Raw genomic sequence first — 12939 nt, forward strand, 5'->3', positions numbered from 1 at the left:
GTGACCATGTTCTGCCAGTGCTACTCCGAAGAGTGCTACAGCGATGACGGCGACACATGAAAGAATTTGCATTTTTGTTGAATTTGAATTTAATATTTTTTTTTTAGTTTTTTTTTTTTGGTATACTGGCTACTTAGTAGCTCTATTGAAGTTTAAAGTTGAACTGATACCAACTAGCTGTCAACAGTTTCTATTTATACTCTATTCTTAATGAAACTGATCTTTACAGTAAGCTACAAATGTATGTATGTAGATAGGTTCTGTTAGTGCAGATCAAAATTATTTTATAGCAGGAAATTCAAATGTATGCACTTTTTGAAAGTGTACCAATGTCTAAACAATCAAAATTCTGCTAAATTGTTTAACTCACTAATTGCTATTAAACTGAAATGAAAGCTCGATTTGAACTAAAACCAATGACTAAGAAGGTCGCCCAGCAAATTCCGAAGTCAACTAAGTGCAGAAGTTTATGAATACTAACTAAAGTACACATTCAACACCCAGCCCATTTTTTTTTTGGCAGCAAATACTAACACATGATTTATTGTTTCATTGATGAATGCTTTGTATTATACATTTTCATAGTAGCTACTTTACACATGCAGATGTATTAGGGCGGGTCGATTTGTAGGGGCCCACAAAAATTAACAGAGGCACATCGCGATTATGATTACTGACTTTCTCATAATGCAACTTCAATTTTTAAATAGCCTAAAATGATCATCGTTGAAATTTTTATTTTTTTTTAATTTTAATTTTATTTTTTATTTTATTTTACATATTAAACACTGTATGAAAATGATAAAGCACGGTATGAAAATGAAAAAGTATTTGTCATACAATATGTCGATAAAGAGTATTACCAACATAATAATAAAAAATACGTTATACGTGTTTAAAAATTGAAACATTAGAAATTGTTTATGTTTTTTTTTTTATTTACATGTCATATGTTTTTATCTTTTAAGTTGAATTTTTGAATAAAAAAAAATTGATTAAAATAAGAAAAAAATTTGTTAAAAAAAAAAAATAAAAAAAAAAATAAAAAATATTTAAAAATTGAAGTTGCATTATGAGAACGTCAAATTTCGTGCTGTCGATTTTCGAAAAAAAGGCGTTCAAATCCAAAAAAAGTACGTAAGCGCCCTCTGGCGGCCCTCGAAAGAGAAAACTAATGCCAGAAATAGATTCCTCGACCCCAAAAACCCCCAGATACACATTTTGGCTAGTTTTCAATACAGCTGTATCAACAGGTGAGCCACTTTTTGAAAAAAAAAACTATTTAGATAGAAAAATCGCTGGCTCGAAATTCATTTAAGACCTATGGTTTCTTGGGCAAAAATGCTTGAAATGACCATAATAACCATAATCGCGATGTGCCTTTGATGCAAAAAATTTGACCCGCTCTAATATGTATGTGCATATTTTCGCACTTAAATTTAGCGATCAACACCATTTACATTCACATATTTTATTGCTGTTGTTGTTGTTGTTGTTGTTAGTAAAATTTTAATTATTCTTACTTTAAGAGCTTTTGTTACATTGGGCAATGGTAGCTTGTCGCGGTTTTGGTAATTATGTTCATAACATTTATGTAGCATAAATAATTTGGAGAATTTGGGCGAAGTACCTACTTATGAAAATTAAATTTGGATAGCATTTGCCGTTATTTTAGTTAACAAGTTTAATAAAAACCGAAGCTTGCGTAATTAGCGCATAAACAGAATTTTACTTCACATAGCTATATTTAGGTTTGTCTTACAATAAAGCTTACAAATTTTGTGTTGTTTAAGGTAAAATTTTTAATTATTTAAAATATATTTTTTTGGCCCAACCTTTGCGCATTTTGCAACACAATATAGTATATAAAGAAACCACAGTTGGCTAGTTGGTATCAGTGCCACTTCAACCTCCAGTAGAGTTACAAGCCATATAATAGAAAGAAAAAAAAACCTTTCTTTAAATAAATTAAAAATATAAAATGCATATCCTCTCCTGTATCGCCGTCATCGCTGTAGCGCTCTTTGGCGCAGTACATGCAGGACATGAGCATGCCTCCAGCTATGCGTCAGTAGTACAAGAAAACATTCCTCACCACGCGGGTCACGACGAGCACAGCCACGGCTATGAACACCACGAGGAACACCATGAACCGCACCATTATCCCAAATACACATTCGAGTATGGTGTAAAGGACACACATACTGGCGATCACAAGAGCCAGTGGGAGCATCGGGATGGCGATCATGTTAAGGGTGAGTTAATTTATTTACTATATATATTTTTTTTTAAATAATAAATGATATTAATATAACCCGCTAGGCGAATACACTCTGGATGAAGCTGATGGCACTAAACGCGTAGTTGAATACACAGCTGACGATCACAATGGCTTCAATGCGGTTGTAAAGCGGATCGGCCATGCCCATCACCCTGAGGTGCATCACCATGGCGACAGCCATCATGGCGATAGTGGCTACGGGCATGGAGATTCAGGCTCTAGTTATGTGGAAATCAAACAACATCACTAAGCTAATACAAAGAGAATGGAATGTTCACACGGGATTAATTTTTAACCAAAGAAGTTTGTAAATTTATGTAATTCTTTAAAATAACATCTGCTTAGTTTTTGGCAAATTATTATCTATTAAAAACAAAAAGTTTCATTAAACAGTTGGGTTCTATTTATCCTGGGAATATTTGCTATTCCATACTTGGGGTGTGGTTTCAATATACCTCCATTTACAGCTGACGCATGTGGCTATGTTAAACCACAATTATCACCATATTCCACGAAGAACCTTCGAGGAGTTAGGACCATGCTCCAAGGTCTGCTACCAGTTGATCTTCCATTATGCTCTGAACTGTTGTATTACTATGATATTTTTGAAAAATGGGCGTGACCCCGCCCACTTATGATGAAATGCTGTATCTCGGTAGCCGCTTCACCAATCCTTATCAAACTCGGTGCGAGCCTTTGGTAGGGTCTAACTAAGAAATCTGTTGAAAATATTTGGAATCGGGAAATAACCACGCCCAGCTGCCATATAACGGTAATTTACAGAAACACGAAAACTGCGATAAATCGATAACTACTGGAGCTAAGTCACTCAAAATCGATGATTGCAATAACCACTTAGCAGAAAATTAGATTGTTGTAAATTTTTGGATAATGGGCGTGGCGCCACCCACTTATGACTACAAATATGTAACCGATTTATCAATTTCTACCAAACTCGGTGCACTTAGTAACCTTGATACTGAAAAGGAATTTGTTGAAAATTATTCAAATCGGACTAAAATTACACCCGCTTCCCGAATAACGGTAAATTTCAGAAATATGAAAACTCTGATAGTATTTCAATAACTGAGGACGCTAATTTACTTCAAGTTAATAGTTACAACAATCCCCTAATAATAAGTAAGACTGCTATAGACTTTGAGGAATTGGGCGTGGCACCGCCCACTTTATGAATACAAAGGTGTATTTCGGTAACCACTTTAACGATTTGTGCCTAACTTGGTTCAATGATATCATTAAGGGCCAATTTTTCAGTGCCAGTTTAAACTTAGATTAAGTAAACTGAGTTTAAATTGAACAGCTGGCTGACGTTTGATTGGCTGATCTTAGTTTAAACCAGCCAGATCGGGCGTTTAAACTTAGTTTAAAACACGGCCGTGCACTGAAAAACTGGCCCTAAGCCTAACTCTGCATATTATCGAAAACGTTTGAAATCGGGAAAGACCCCTACTTACCATGCAAAGGTAATTTCGAGAAATTTGAAATGAAGATATTGATACCGGCGCCGGGTATATAAAGTTCGGATTCGCTCGAACTTATACTTCTTTACTTGTTAAATTTGCTTTTGTTCAAAATAAAAAAAAAAACTTCCAAGATTGCCTGAATGTGAAATGGCAAAATAGTAAACGGTGGCGAAAATATAAATATGAACGCGACATTTTACCAAGTTTTGGCAAAATGTCTAGCTCGTTATTTAAAAAAAAAAAAAAAAATGGGCCTTAGACTCTGTAGAAAAATTAGCCAAATTTCAACAAAATTGGTATGCAGTTTTTTCTAGTATAAAGTGAAAGTTGGAAGTGGCTGCAGAATACCGCTAATATTTAGATTTTTTTTTTGGTGATTTTTTTTGTTGAAGGTGCTACCAATTCGTAGGTATCTCAAACATATTTTATTATACTCAAAATGTTTCTAGTAATTCTAATTAAAAATCCCGAAATTTTGACATAATTTTTCAACACTGGCAACACTGGAAAAAACGGCCAGCTGTTGTCTTTTGTATAAATAAGCAAACATAGCAAGCGAGTTTTGAGTCCGCGGTAGCCGAGTGGTGAGAGTTGCGGGCTACAAGCCTGTAGCTGCCAGGTTCGATCCTCGGTTGGAGCTATTGCCAGCGAAGTTTTTGTTTTTATTTTTAGTTTATTTTTTTTTACATTTGATTTGATTTATATATTTAATTTTACTTTATTTTATTTTCATTTATTTTATTTCATATCACATTTTTTATTTTTCTATTAGTTAATTGAAACTTTTCGACTGCTTTCAACAAAAACTGAAAGCAACATAAAAAAAATATATAACTAATAAATGAATGAATAAAAAAGAAATAAATGAACATTCTATTGGCCGTGGGACTCGAACCGACGACCTTGCGGCTCGTTAATCCGCATTACTGCCGTTTGTCAAGGCACAATTTTAATCAGATCAACTCCGCCTTTAATCCGGATCAACGCTGGCGTCTGTCTATGCTTTTATTAGATAACGAGCTATACTTGCATGCAAAAACAATAAACATTAAATAAACAAAAGAAAGCCAGCTAAAACATGTTAAAATGTCGCCTCTCTACCCATTTATAGTTCCGGCGCTGTACACGCATTACTTACCACTCATTTTCTCAAGAAAATTCCATATGCCCTGCAGATTTTCAGACATAAGTAAATAGATAAATTCTCAATGAACTTTGCAATAATTTAAGAGTCGAATACTTTATAGTTTCACTTTCGCTTGCTCATTGTTTTTGTAAAGTTTTATATTTTTCCATTTTTATTTTCCCTTTTAATTACCAACTGTTTGCGAAAACATCTGCTTTAAAAAAATTGTTTTTTTTTACCAAAAATTTATGTTTTCACTAACAAGTGAGTTGTACCCATAAACAAACAAAAACTATAGAGCTGGTATTTTTACGCAGCATTTTCTTCGAGCGTAGTCCCACAGATGCAATGCCGGAAATATTTGATAATATAAACGGCCACTTTAGTGTTTTTTATTATACTTTTCGTGTTTATTTTTTATTCAATCAACAAAAATTGGCATCTTCATCTTCAAGACATATTTACATATGTATGTATATGTATGTATGTGTGCGCAGGGTGTCTGTTCTCCAAAGCGCTTGCCGGCTGATGGTTTAGCTAATTTTTGATATTTTTTTGGGTATGAAAGTGCGTCTGCTTGTCATTTTTATTGTTGATTTGTGTACAGTTGTGCGTGCGTGAGCTTTTAAATTTATGCGCTCGTAAATTTTTACTCTCGCTGAATTTTAATTATTAGTTTTTGTTTTCTACTCTACACACAATCACAAAGCTGAGGCATCATAAAGCCCGGCATCAGCAACATGTTGATAACAAACAGATATTTCGCAACACCACTCACACAGAAATGTATAATTAAATTTTTGATCCCATTATAATTATTACAAACTATTTTATAGGTCTATGGAGTATTAAAATAAGAGCACGTGTGGGATAATTTCGTGAACTAAACATTTGTTCATTATTACAACACAACTTACATGCATACATATGTACATACGAGTTTGGTTAAGTCAGCAGAATATTTGACACAGTTTGTTTCTCAGTGTTACATCATGTGAAATTTTATTTGATCTATTCCTCTTTATTTGTTGTAACGTCAACCCTTCCAAATGTTTATGAAAAACCGCTGTTTTAAAAGTTGAGGCTATTAACGGCTTTGTGTAATATGAGCAGATTGTAATGGCACAGCAACACGCAAAGTTTACGAGCAATTAGCGTAGAACTATTTTAATTGTCAATATATATTTAAAGATCCTAGATTAAAGATGACATTGAATATTATGTATGAAATGAGTATTTAAGAACTTTTTAAATAATATTGGGAAATGCAATAAAAAGTATTGAATACGGGAAGTGTTCACAGGCATTATTTGCTGCTGTAATCCAACAATAAATAAGATAAGGTTTTCTAAAGTCTTTATAACCATGTTTCAGAAAATACATGCGCCCAGTTTAAGTACCTAATTTGTATACACATATGTAGGAATGGCCCTCTGTCCATTCACTGTTCTTTTTTCGTATCAGTGACGTAGCAAGAATCCCCGATGCTTTAAAACAATGTTGGCCACTTCATGGGCGCGCGTGCCAAAGTTTTTAAAAGCTTTCCGTACAATTTGCATACGGCTGGCACAAAATAAAAGCTTTCGCTGGCCAACACTGCTTTAAAAGCGTACCAAGTGCTAAGAACCATTTTGGCTCTCCGAATTTCCTTATGGTATACGGATAGTTCAGTTTTGTACATTCTCTGACAGTCTTTCATATTTAGTAGCCTTATTTTTGCAGCTTAAATTTATTCTTAACCTCGCTAATATGCCTTCAAATTTCTTTTCTCCATCATGCATGTTTAGATTTTCGTCTAGGCATCAAAGGTGGACACGATTTACGGTAACCAGTAGCACCTTGGTTAGTTGGTTGGTAGAAGGATCACCTGAGTACATGCCCAGAACCCAATTAGTGCTGATAGTACCATTTTGAAAGATTTCACTGGAATCCTTGATTTTTCTGCTTTCATGATTCGTCGGTTTCGTCAAACCATTTGGATTTTTGAATGAATCTATTTAGGCTAGTAATGGTACATTTGGAGATCTCCCTAAGCTTATGTATGGAAAAACTCCCGAGTGTATCATGCCATATTCGTGCCAATGCTGGCATTCGCAAAAGATAATTTAGGATCGTATCCCTACTTCCCTCAAGATTACAACTACATGCATCCATGACTCAATTTAAAGACTTTTCAGAACTTTTGTGCAACATTTTCGACTTTCTGTTTGATTTTCTACAGTCGGCGGGTAATAAAACCGTTTGTCATTGAAATTTCTTACAGCTACAAGCATATATGACACACTTTCAAGAGCTCTCGTATCTGCATGTTCGCCAATCTATATCTCTATCTTTCCCCGATCTCTTTAGAAATTCTTCTGTCTTTGGTTTGACATAGTGCGGCCGTGTGTTTCTCGCAGTTTTGCAGGTTTGAAGGTTGATCCAACAGGCATCAGCCGTACGTACGAATTGCAAATGCATTTCCCTCTTGATGAGTTCGCGTGTACAGTTTTTTGTCTCTGCTACGGATTCATCAAGAGATGATCCGGCCTTAGCCAACTCGTCAGTACACTCATTTACGTGTATGTTAATGTGGCCAGGAGCCCAGATGAGGGAGATGTCTATTAACTCGGTCGTCGAGCTTAAAGCGCACCCCTACGAGGCCCCTCTCTAATGCTTTACAGGCCCTTTTGATTCATAGTACTAGTTAGTTTGAAAGATGCTAGCAAAGTTCGGTAGTCGTAACGAGAGAGACACATTCTACGTTTCAGAAAACACCCCTGCACCCATACCGCAGTTCAGTTTTGACTCGTCAGTATAGATTCCCCTGAAAGTTTTTCCTGAAGTCTTTCGTAGGTGGTATATAATCTGATTGTTTCCCTGATTCGAGAAGCTTGTCAAGAATACCAGCATTACCGTTCTGCCGCTCTTTTCAGTAGCCTGACTCTTTGGTTATCTGTCACGCATATTGAGTGCTGCAGATTAGTCTGCACACTTCATCTGTATCGGGATCTGCATCGGTGAACTAGGCGTCCTTCAGCAACTGGCTCGCACCGAAGCCTTGGTGCTTTGAAAGATATTCATCTTGGCCATACGGATGCCAAAGAGATTTTGTTTTGTCCGCCTTTGACATAGCCTCAACGGATTTTTACGAAAATGGCCAAGAGAAAAGGTCTGCTGGTTCTAATATTTGTTTGCTCAACTTTTATAAGTTTCCAGTCTGCTATACACGGTATTTGTTTGTTCTGTAGCTTTACGCACCTCAGCAGTTTCTTGCTTGGTTGATCTTAGCTGGAATCAGCCTTAGTTTAAGACCGACGAATGTTTAGATTATTTTAGCGACGCACCCAGCCAGGAAGTCCAGAGATCTGATAACCCTAATGCCTCGAAAGGATCTAGAGGAATCAAACTCCGGATGAGGACCCGCCGCGTTAGCGAGGACGTAGTTCATAATGAGGCTCGATAGCTTGACATTGATCTCCACCCAGTGCTGTTGCATAGATACCGCCGTCTTCGAGTTTTCGTCGAGTACGGACATCAACAGACTGGCTTCGGCAACGTCACTAAATCGGCGTTGCAGCAGCGAGATACAAGTCAGACGAAGTAGCCTGTTTAAGCTTCTTGCTCTCTTTGCGGGTAGTGCTGTCGTTGGTGGAACGATTTCTCTTTTGAGATCCGGACGTTTGCTTTATGTCAGATGGATTGGCGCTTGCCGATTGCTTCTCTTCCAAGGAGCTCTCTTATTTCCCAACCACCTGCTTATAGTATTCAGTCCTTTCATCTCATGGAAGCTGCTTGGAGCCGAAATTCTGGCACTTTCGCGACCAGACTTTCAATATACACTCGCTGACAATTCAGCCACTCAGACCGGGTATCTCAACACCTTGGCTTAGGGGTACTTGATGGTGCGGCTATCTCCACATGCTTTCCCATCATTAGCATTGCTTCCACGCAAGTTTGGTTTGATATGAAGCCTTTCTCTTAGCGTTCATCACGATCTGGGAGCTACCTCAGAGAGCTTGTCTTTACATGTGTATGTACGTAGATTTGTATGTCTTCTTTACTTCAACCTTCCCATCAGCGGTTAAATGACTTACTTTAGCGGTTAGCTAAGTGTTGAAAACTGATGGCAGCAGCCCGAAGAGCATCAACAAAACAACTACATACGTAATGAAAAAATCAAAAGTAAAAAAGCAACAAAAAAGCACAAAAAATTATAGGCTTAATAGCAATTACTTACTTAACTTGCCATTGCCTTATCAGTGTTTACAAATAAGTATGCGTAATTCCAATGAGCAAATGTGCGTTATGCATATTTACATATATATAAGTATACATACATATGTACGAGTGGATGCATAGTTGAATTTATAAGTAAAAACAAACACGCATTATGTAAATATGTACACATGTAATACTCATCAGTTTTAATTTAAATATAAAATGTTTTTTATAAGTAGTCGCATGTAAATATGTGCAGACACATGCAAACAAATATGTACATAGTATATATATTTGTATTTACTCATTTTTAAAAATAAAAATAAAAATATTTTTTTTTATACTTTAAATATTTGTTTTCACAACTTTATTAATCAATTCAATTGTTTAGCTCTTTACCATTAGCAATCTCTGGTTTTAATCTGCCACATTTTCAATGACCGGCCGGCGACAGATGATTTCAATTAAGTCATTTATGTATACTCGTATTTATGAATCTAAATATGCACACATAAGAATTTACACATATAAATTTTACCAACATTTGAGCGCCAGTTTTATTTTATTCCAATTCACATATGCATAGATGTACATATTTTGTTTGTTTTTTGGTCGACGCCAGTATGACAATGAACTACTTCTTACATTTTTATTGTCTGCCTCACTTGTACAGTTCACTTATCACTTATGGACTCGTATTTACATATTTACACACGAACTGGCGCATAAGTACGCACTTGAGCGAACGCTTATGGTAATAGTATTTATGTAGTATATTTTTTTTCGTAATATGTTATTTGCTTTTTATAGAAATTGCAGCACATGCAAAGGAAAGTGGTCACTTTTCATAACTGGGTAATTGTACTCAAGTGAACTTTTTACAGTTGCACTCTAACGGCTTCACTGATCAATACTGGCAAATGTACAAAATGCTAGCGCTAATAATTACCATACAGTGGAGTGCATTTATGCGTTATGAATATTAATGTTAAAGTAAGCTTAAAATGAATTTAATTAGCGTTTCGGAAATACGACATTTCCCATATTTTATTATAGAAAAGGTAGCATAGTCAAAAAAAGGGTTAGTAGCTTTTTGGTAGTGTTTTTAATTTGAGTTTGGTAGTTTTTTAAGACAACTCACGTGAAATGGAAGAACGTTATTGGACATACAACATCCGGCCAATTTAGTTATCAAAGATATAGTAGAGAGTCCATTTCATTAAACTGAAATAAAATTATTCCACAGTAGTTCAGTCACTTAGACACTGATGGCCTGCAAGCTATGTATCTGAAGAGATTCCATTCTAAGGTCATTAATTCTATAAGACATTTGTAACTTCCCTTGAGCTCAGATCATCTTATGGTGATTTCGTTTCTACCAAAAAAAAAAAAGCAAGTGCGCCTGGGCCACACTGTTGAAGTGAAACTTACGTTACATAGTATCTAATTTTTGTCATAATCAATATATCGAGGGTTTATATTCAATACAATCTATATGCAATTTTCAGAAAAAATCGATAAATATCGATAACAAAATCGATAAATATCGAAAAAAAATCAATAACAAAATCGATAAATATTGATAACAAAATTGATAAATATCGACAACAAAATCGATAAATTTCAATAACAAAATCGATAACAAATCAATAAGTATCGATAACAAAATCGATAAATGTTGATAAAAAACCCTTAAATATCGATAAACATCGATAAAAAAATCGATAAATATCGCTAACAAAATCGATTAACATCGATAACAAAATAGATAAAAAATATTGCTTACAAAATAGCTGAAAATATCGATTACAAAATCGATAACCATTCGATAAAAATATCGATAACAAAATGGATAAGTTCCGAAAATATCGATAGCAAAATTGATAACAACATCGATAAAAATTTCGATAACAAAGTCGATAAGAATATCGATAACAAAACCGATAAAAATGTCGATTATTTTATGGATAAGTTTCGAGAATCCCGAAAATCTCTAAAATCCCAAAGACGAAGACTGGACGCTTTTTCTGCAGGGGAGAAATAAAAAAAAATAAAAAGTGTAGAAATTGACAATAATTCCAATTATGTTGGAAATAGGGGAAGATAAGAATTTTGTCATCACTGTGAGTCAAATGCGTGTGTAATTTTGTGGTTAAATTACAGATAAAAGTAGCAGTAGCTCGAAAGAATCTACGAATACGTACATACATACGAATATTGTACATGTAAACGTACATATTGGAAGATTTGATGTGAGTTTTTACCTTCACTTACCACCTCGGGAATTTCTTCAGGCGTATTGTACTTTTAGACGAAGGTTTGTACATATGTATATTTGTACTTATATATGCACATATGTAGGTAAATATAAATGAAATAAGATGTCATGAAGTTGAATACAAAAAAAAAACTTTTTTGCACAGACATATCGTGGCAAATGTGACGGAAAAATAAACCCTCCCGGCTAGTAAGAAAATTAAGTTGGCAATTTAGCGTAGAAAAATAAGCTAAACTGATGACGTTTAATGATGTGCATTATGTTTGAAGATGCTGCTGTTGAGACTAAAGCAGAAGTAATAGCCACAGGCATCATAACGGGTGATTTTTTTGAGGTTAGGATTTTCATGCATTAGTATTTGACAGATCACGTGGGATTTCAGACATGGTGTCAAAGAGAAAGATGCTCAGTATGCTTTGAAATTTCATCATGAATAGACTTACTAACGAGCAACGCTTGCAAATCATTGAATTTTATTACCAAAATCAGTGTTCGGTTCGAAATGTGAAATCCGCTTTTTTATCGACAAATTTTGTTCAGCGATGAGGCTCATTTCTGGTTGAATGGCTTCGTAAATAAGCAAAATTGCCGCATTTGGAGTGAAGAGCAACCAGAAGCCGTTCAAGAACTGCCCATGCATCCCGAAAAATGCACTGTTTGGTGTGGTTTGTACGCTGGTGGAATCATTGGACCGTATTTTTTCAAAGATGCTGTTGGACGCAACGTTACGGTGAATGGCGATCGCTATCGTTCGATGCTAACAAACTTTTTGTTGCCAAAAATGGAAGAACTGAACTTGGTTGACATGTGGTTTCAACAAGATGGCGCTACATGCCACACAGCTCGCGATTCTATGGCCATTTTGAGGGAAAACTTCGGAGAACAATTCATCTCAAGAAATGGACCGGTAAGTTGGCCACCAAGATCATGCGATTTGACGCCTTTAGACTATTTTTTGTGGGGCTACGTCAAGTCTAAAGTCTACAGAAATAAGCCAGCAACTATTCCAGCTTTGGAAGACAACATTTCCGAAGAAATTCGGGCTATTCCGGCCGAAATGCTCGAAAAAGTTGCCCAAAATTGGACTTTCCGAATGGACCACCTAAGACGCAGCCGCGGTCAACATTTAAATGAAATTATCTTCAAAAAGTAAATGTCATGGATGAAATTTTATGCGTTTTTTTTAAAAAAAAAGTTATCAAGCTCTTAAAAAATCACCCGTTAATACGACACATCGTTCAAATTTACGCACTAAACTTTTAAGCTAGAATTGCTAAAAGTCACTGCATCTGCTGGAGTGGTGGGGAGGGGGGAGGCAAATGCTACTTATTTTTGAACACATTTGCCCGAGGGCGAGACACATGCTCGCCGCGCAACACATATGAGTACTTAGGTACATCTCATGCATGTGGCACGTAGACAAACAAGAGCGCCTAAGCTAACGTACAGTAAACACAAGCACTTACCCATATTACGGACCAACGAATGTATGCACATAAGTGTGTTTTATAAGGTCTAAGTAGCTAAGTAGTCATTTGTGGGATCATGCGTGGTTGTGCAGCACTTTTGC

At 35.7% G+C, this 12939-nt stretch overlaps 1 protein-coding gene across 1 annotated transcript; it reads left to right on the top strand.

The window, feature by feature from the left end:
- The first annotated feature begins 1981 nt into the window (after nt 1-1981).
- LOC118746902 (cuticle protein 8-like) lies at nt 1982-2579 on the top strand. Its single transcript, XM_036480883.1, has 2 exons — nt 1982-2255; nt 2323-2579. The coding sequence occupies exons 1-2, from the start codon at nt 1982-1984 to the stop codon at nt 2529-2531; spliced, it is 483 nt and encodes a 160-aa protein (XP_036336776.1). The 3' UTR covers nt 2532-2579.
- The last annotated feature ends 10360 nt before the right edge of the window (nt 2580-12939 follow it).

Source organism: Rhagoletis pomonella, unplaced genomic scaffold (genome assembly GCF_013731165.1).
Source record: "Rhagoletis pomonella isolate Grant_MI unplaced genomic scaffold, Rhpom_1.0 Rhpom_scaffold_00011, whole genome shotgun sequence".
Classification (NCBI taxonomy): Eukaryota; Metazoa; Arthropoda; class Insecta; order Diptera; family Tephritidae; genus Rhagoletis; species Rhagoletis pomonella.

Excerpts from the sequence above, each read along its gene's own strand:
- LOC118746902 (XM_036480883.1), top strand. The coding sequence starts at position 1,982 with ATGCATATCCTCTCCTGTATCGCCGTCATCGCTGTAGCGCTCTTTGGC. Across the intron at positions 2,256-2,322 it reads GGATGGCGATCATGTTAAGG|GCGAATACACTCTGGATGAA; the intron begins GTGAGTTAATTT and ends ATAACCCGCTAG.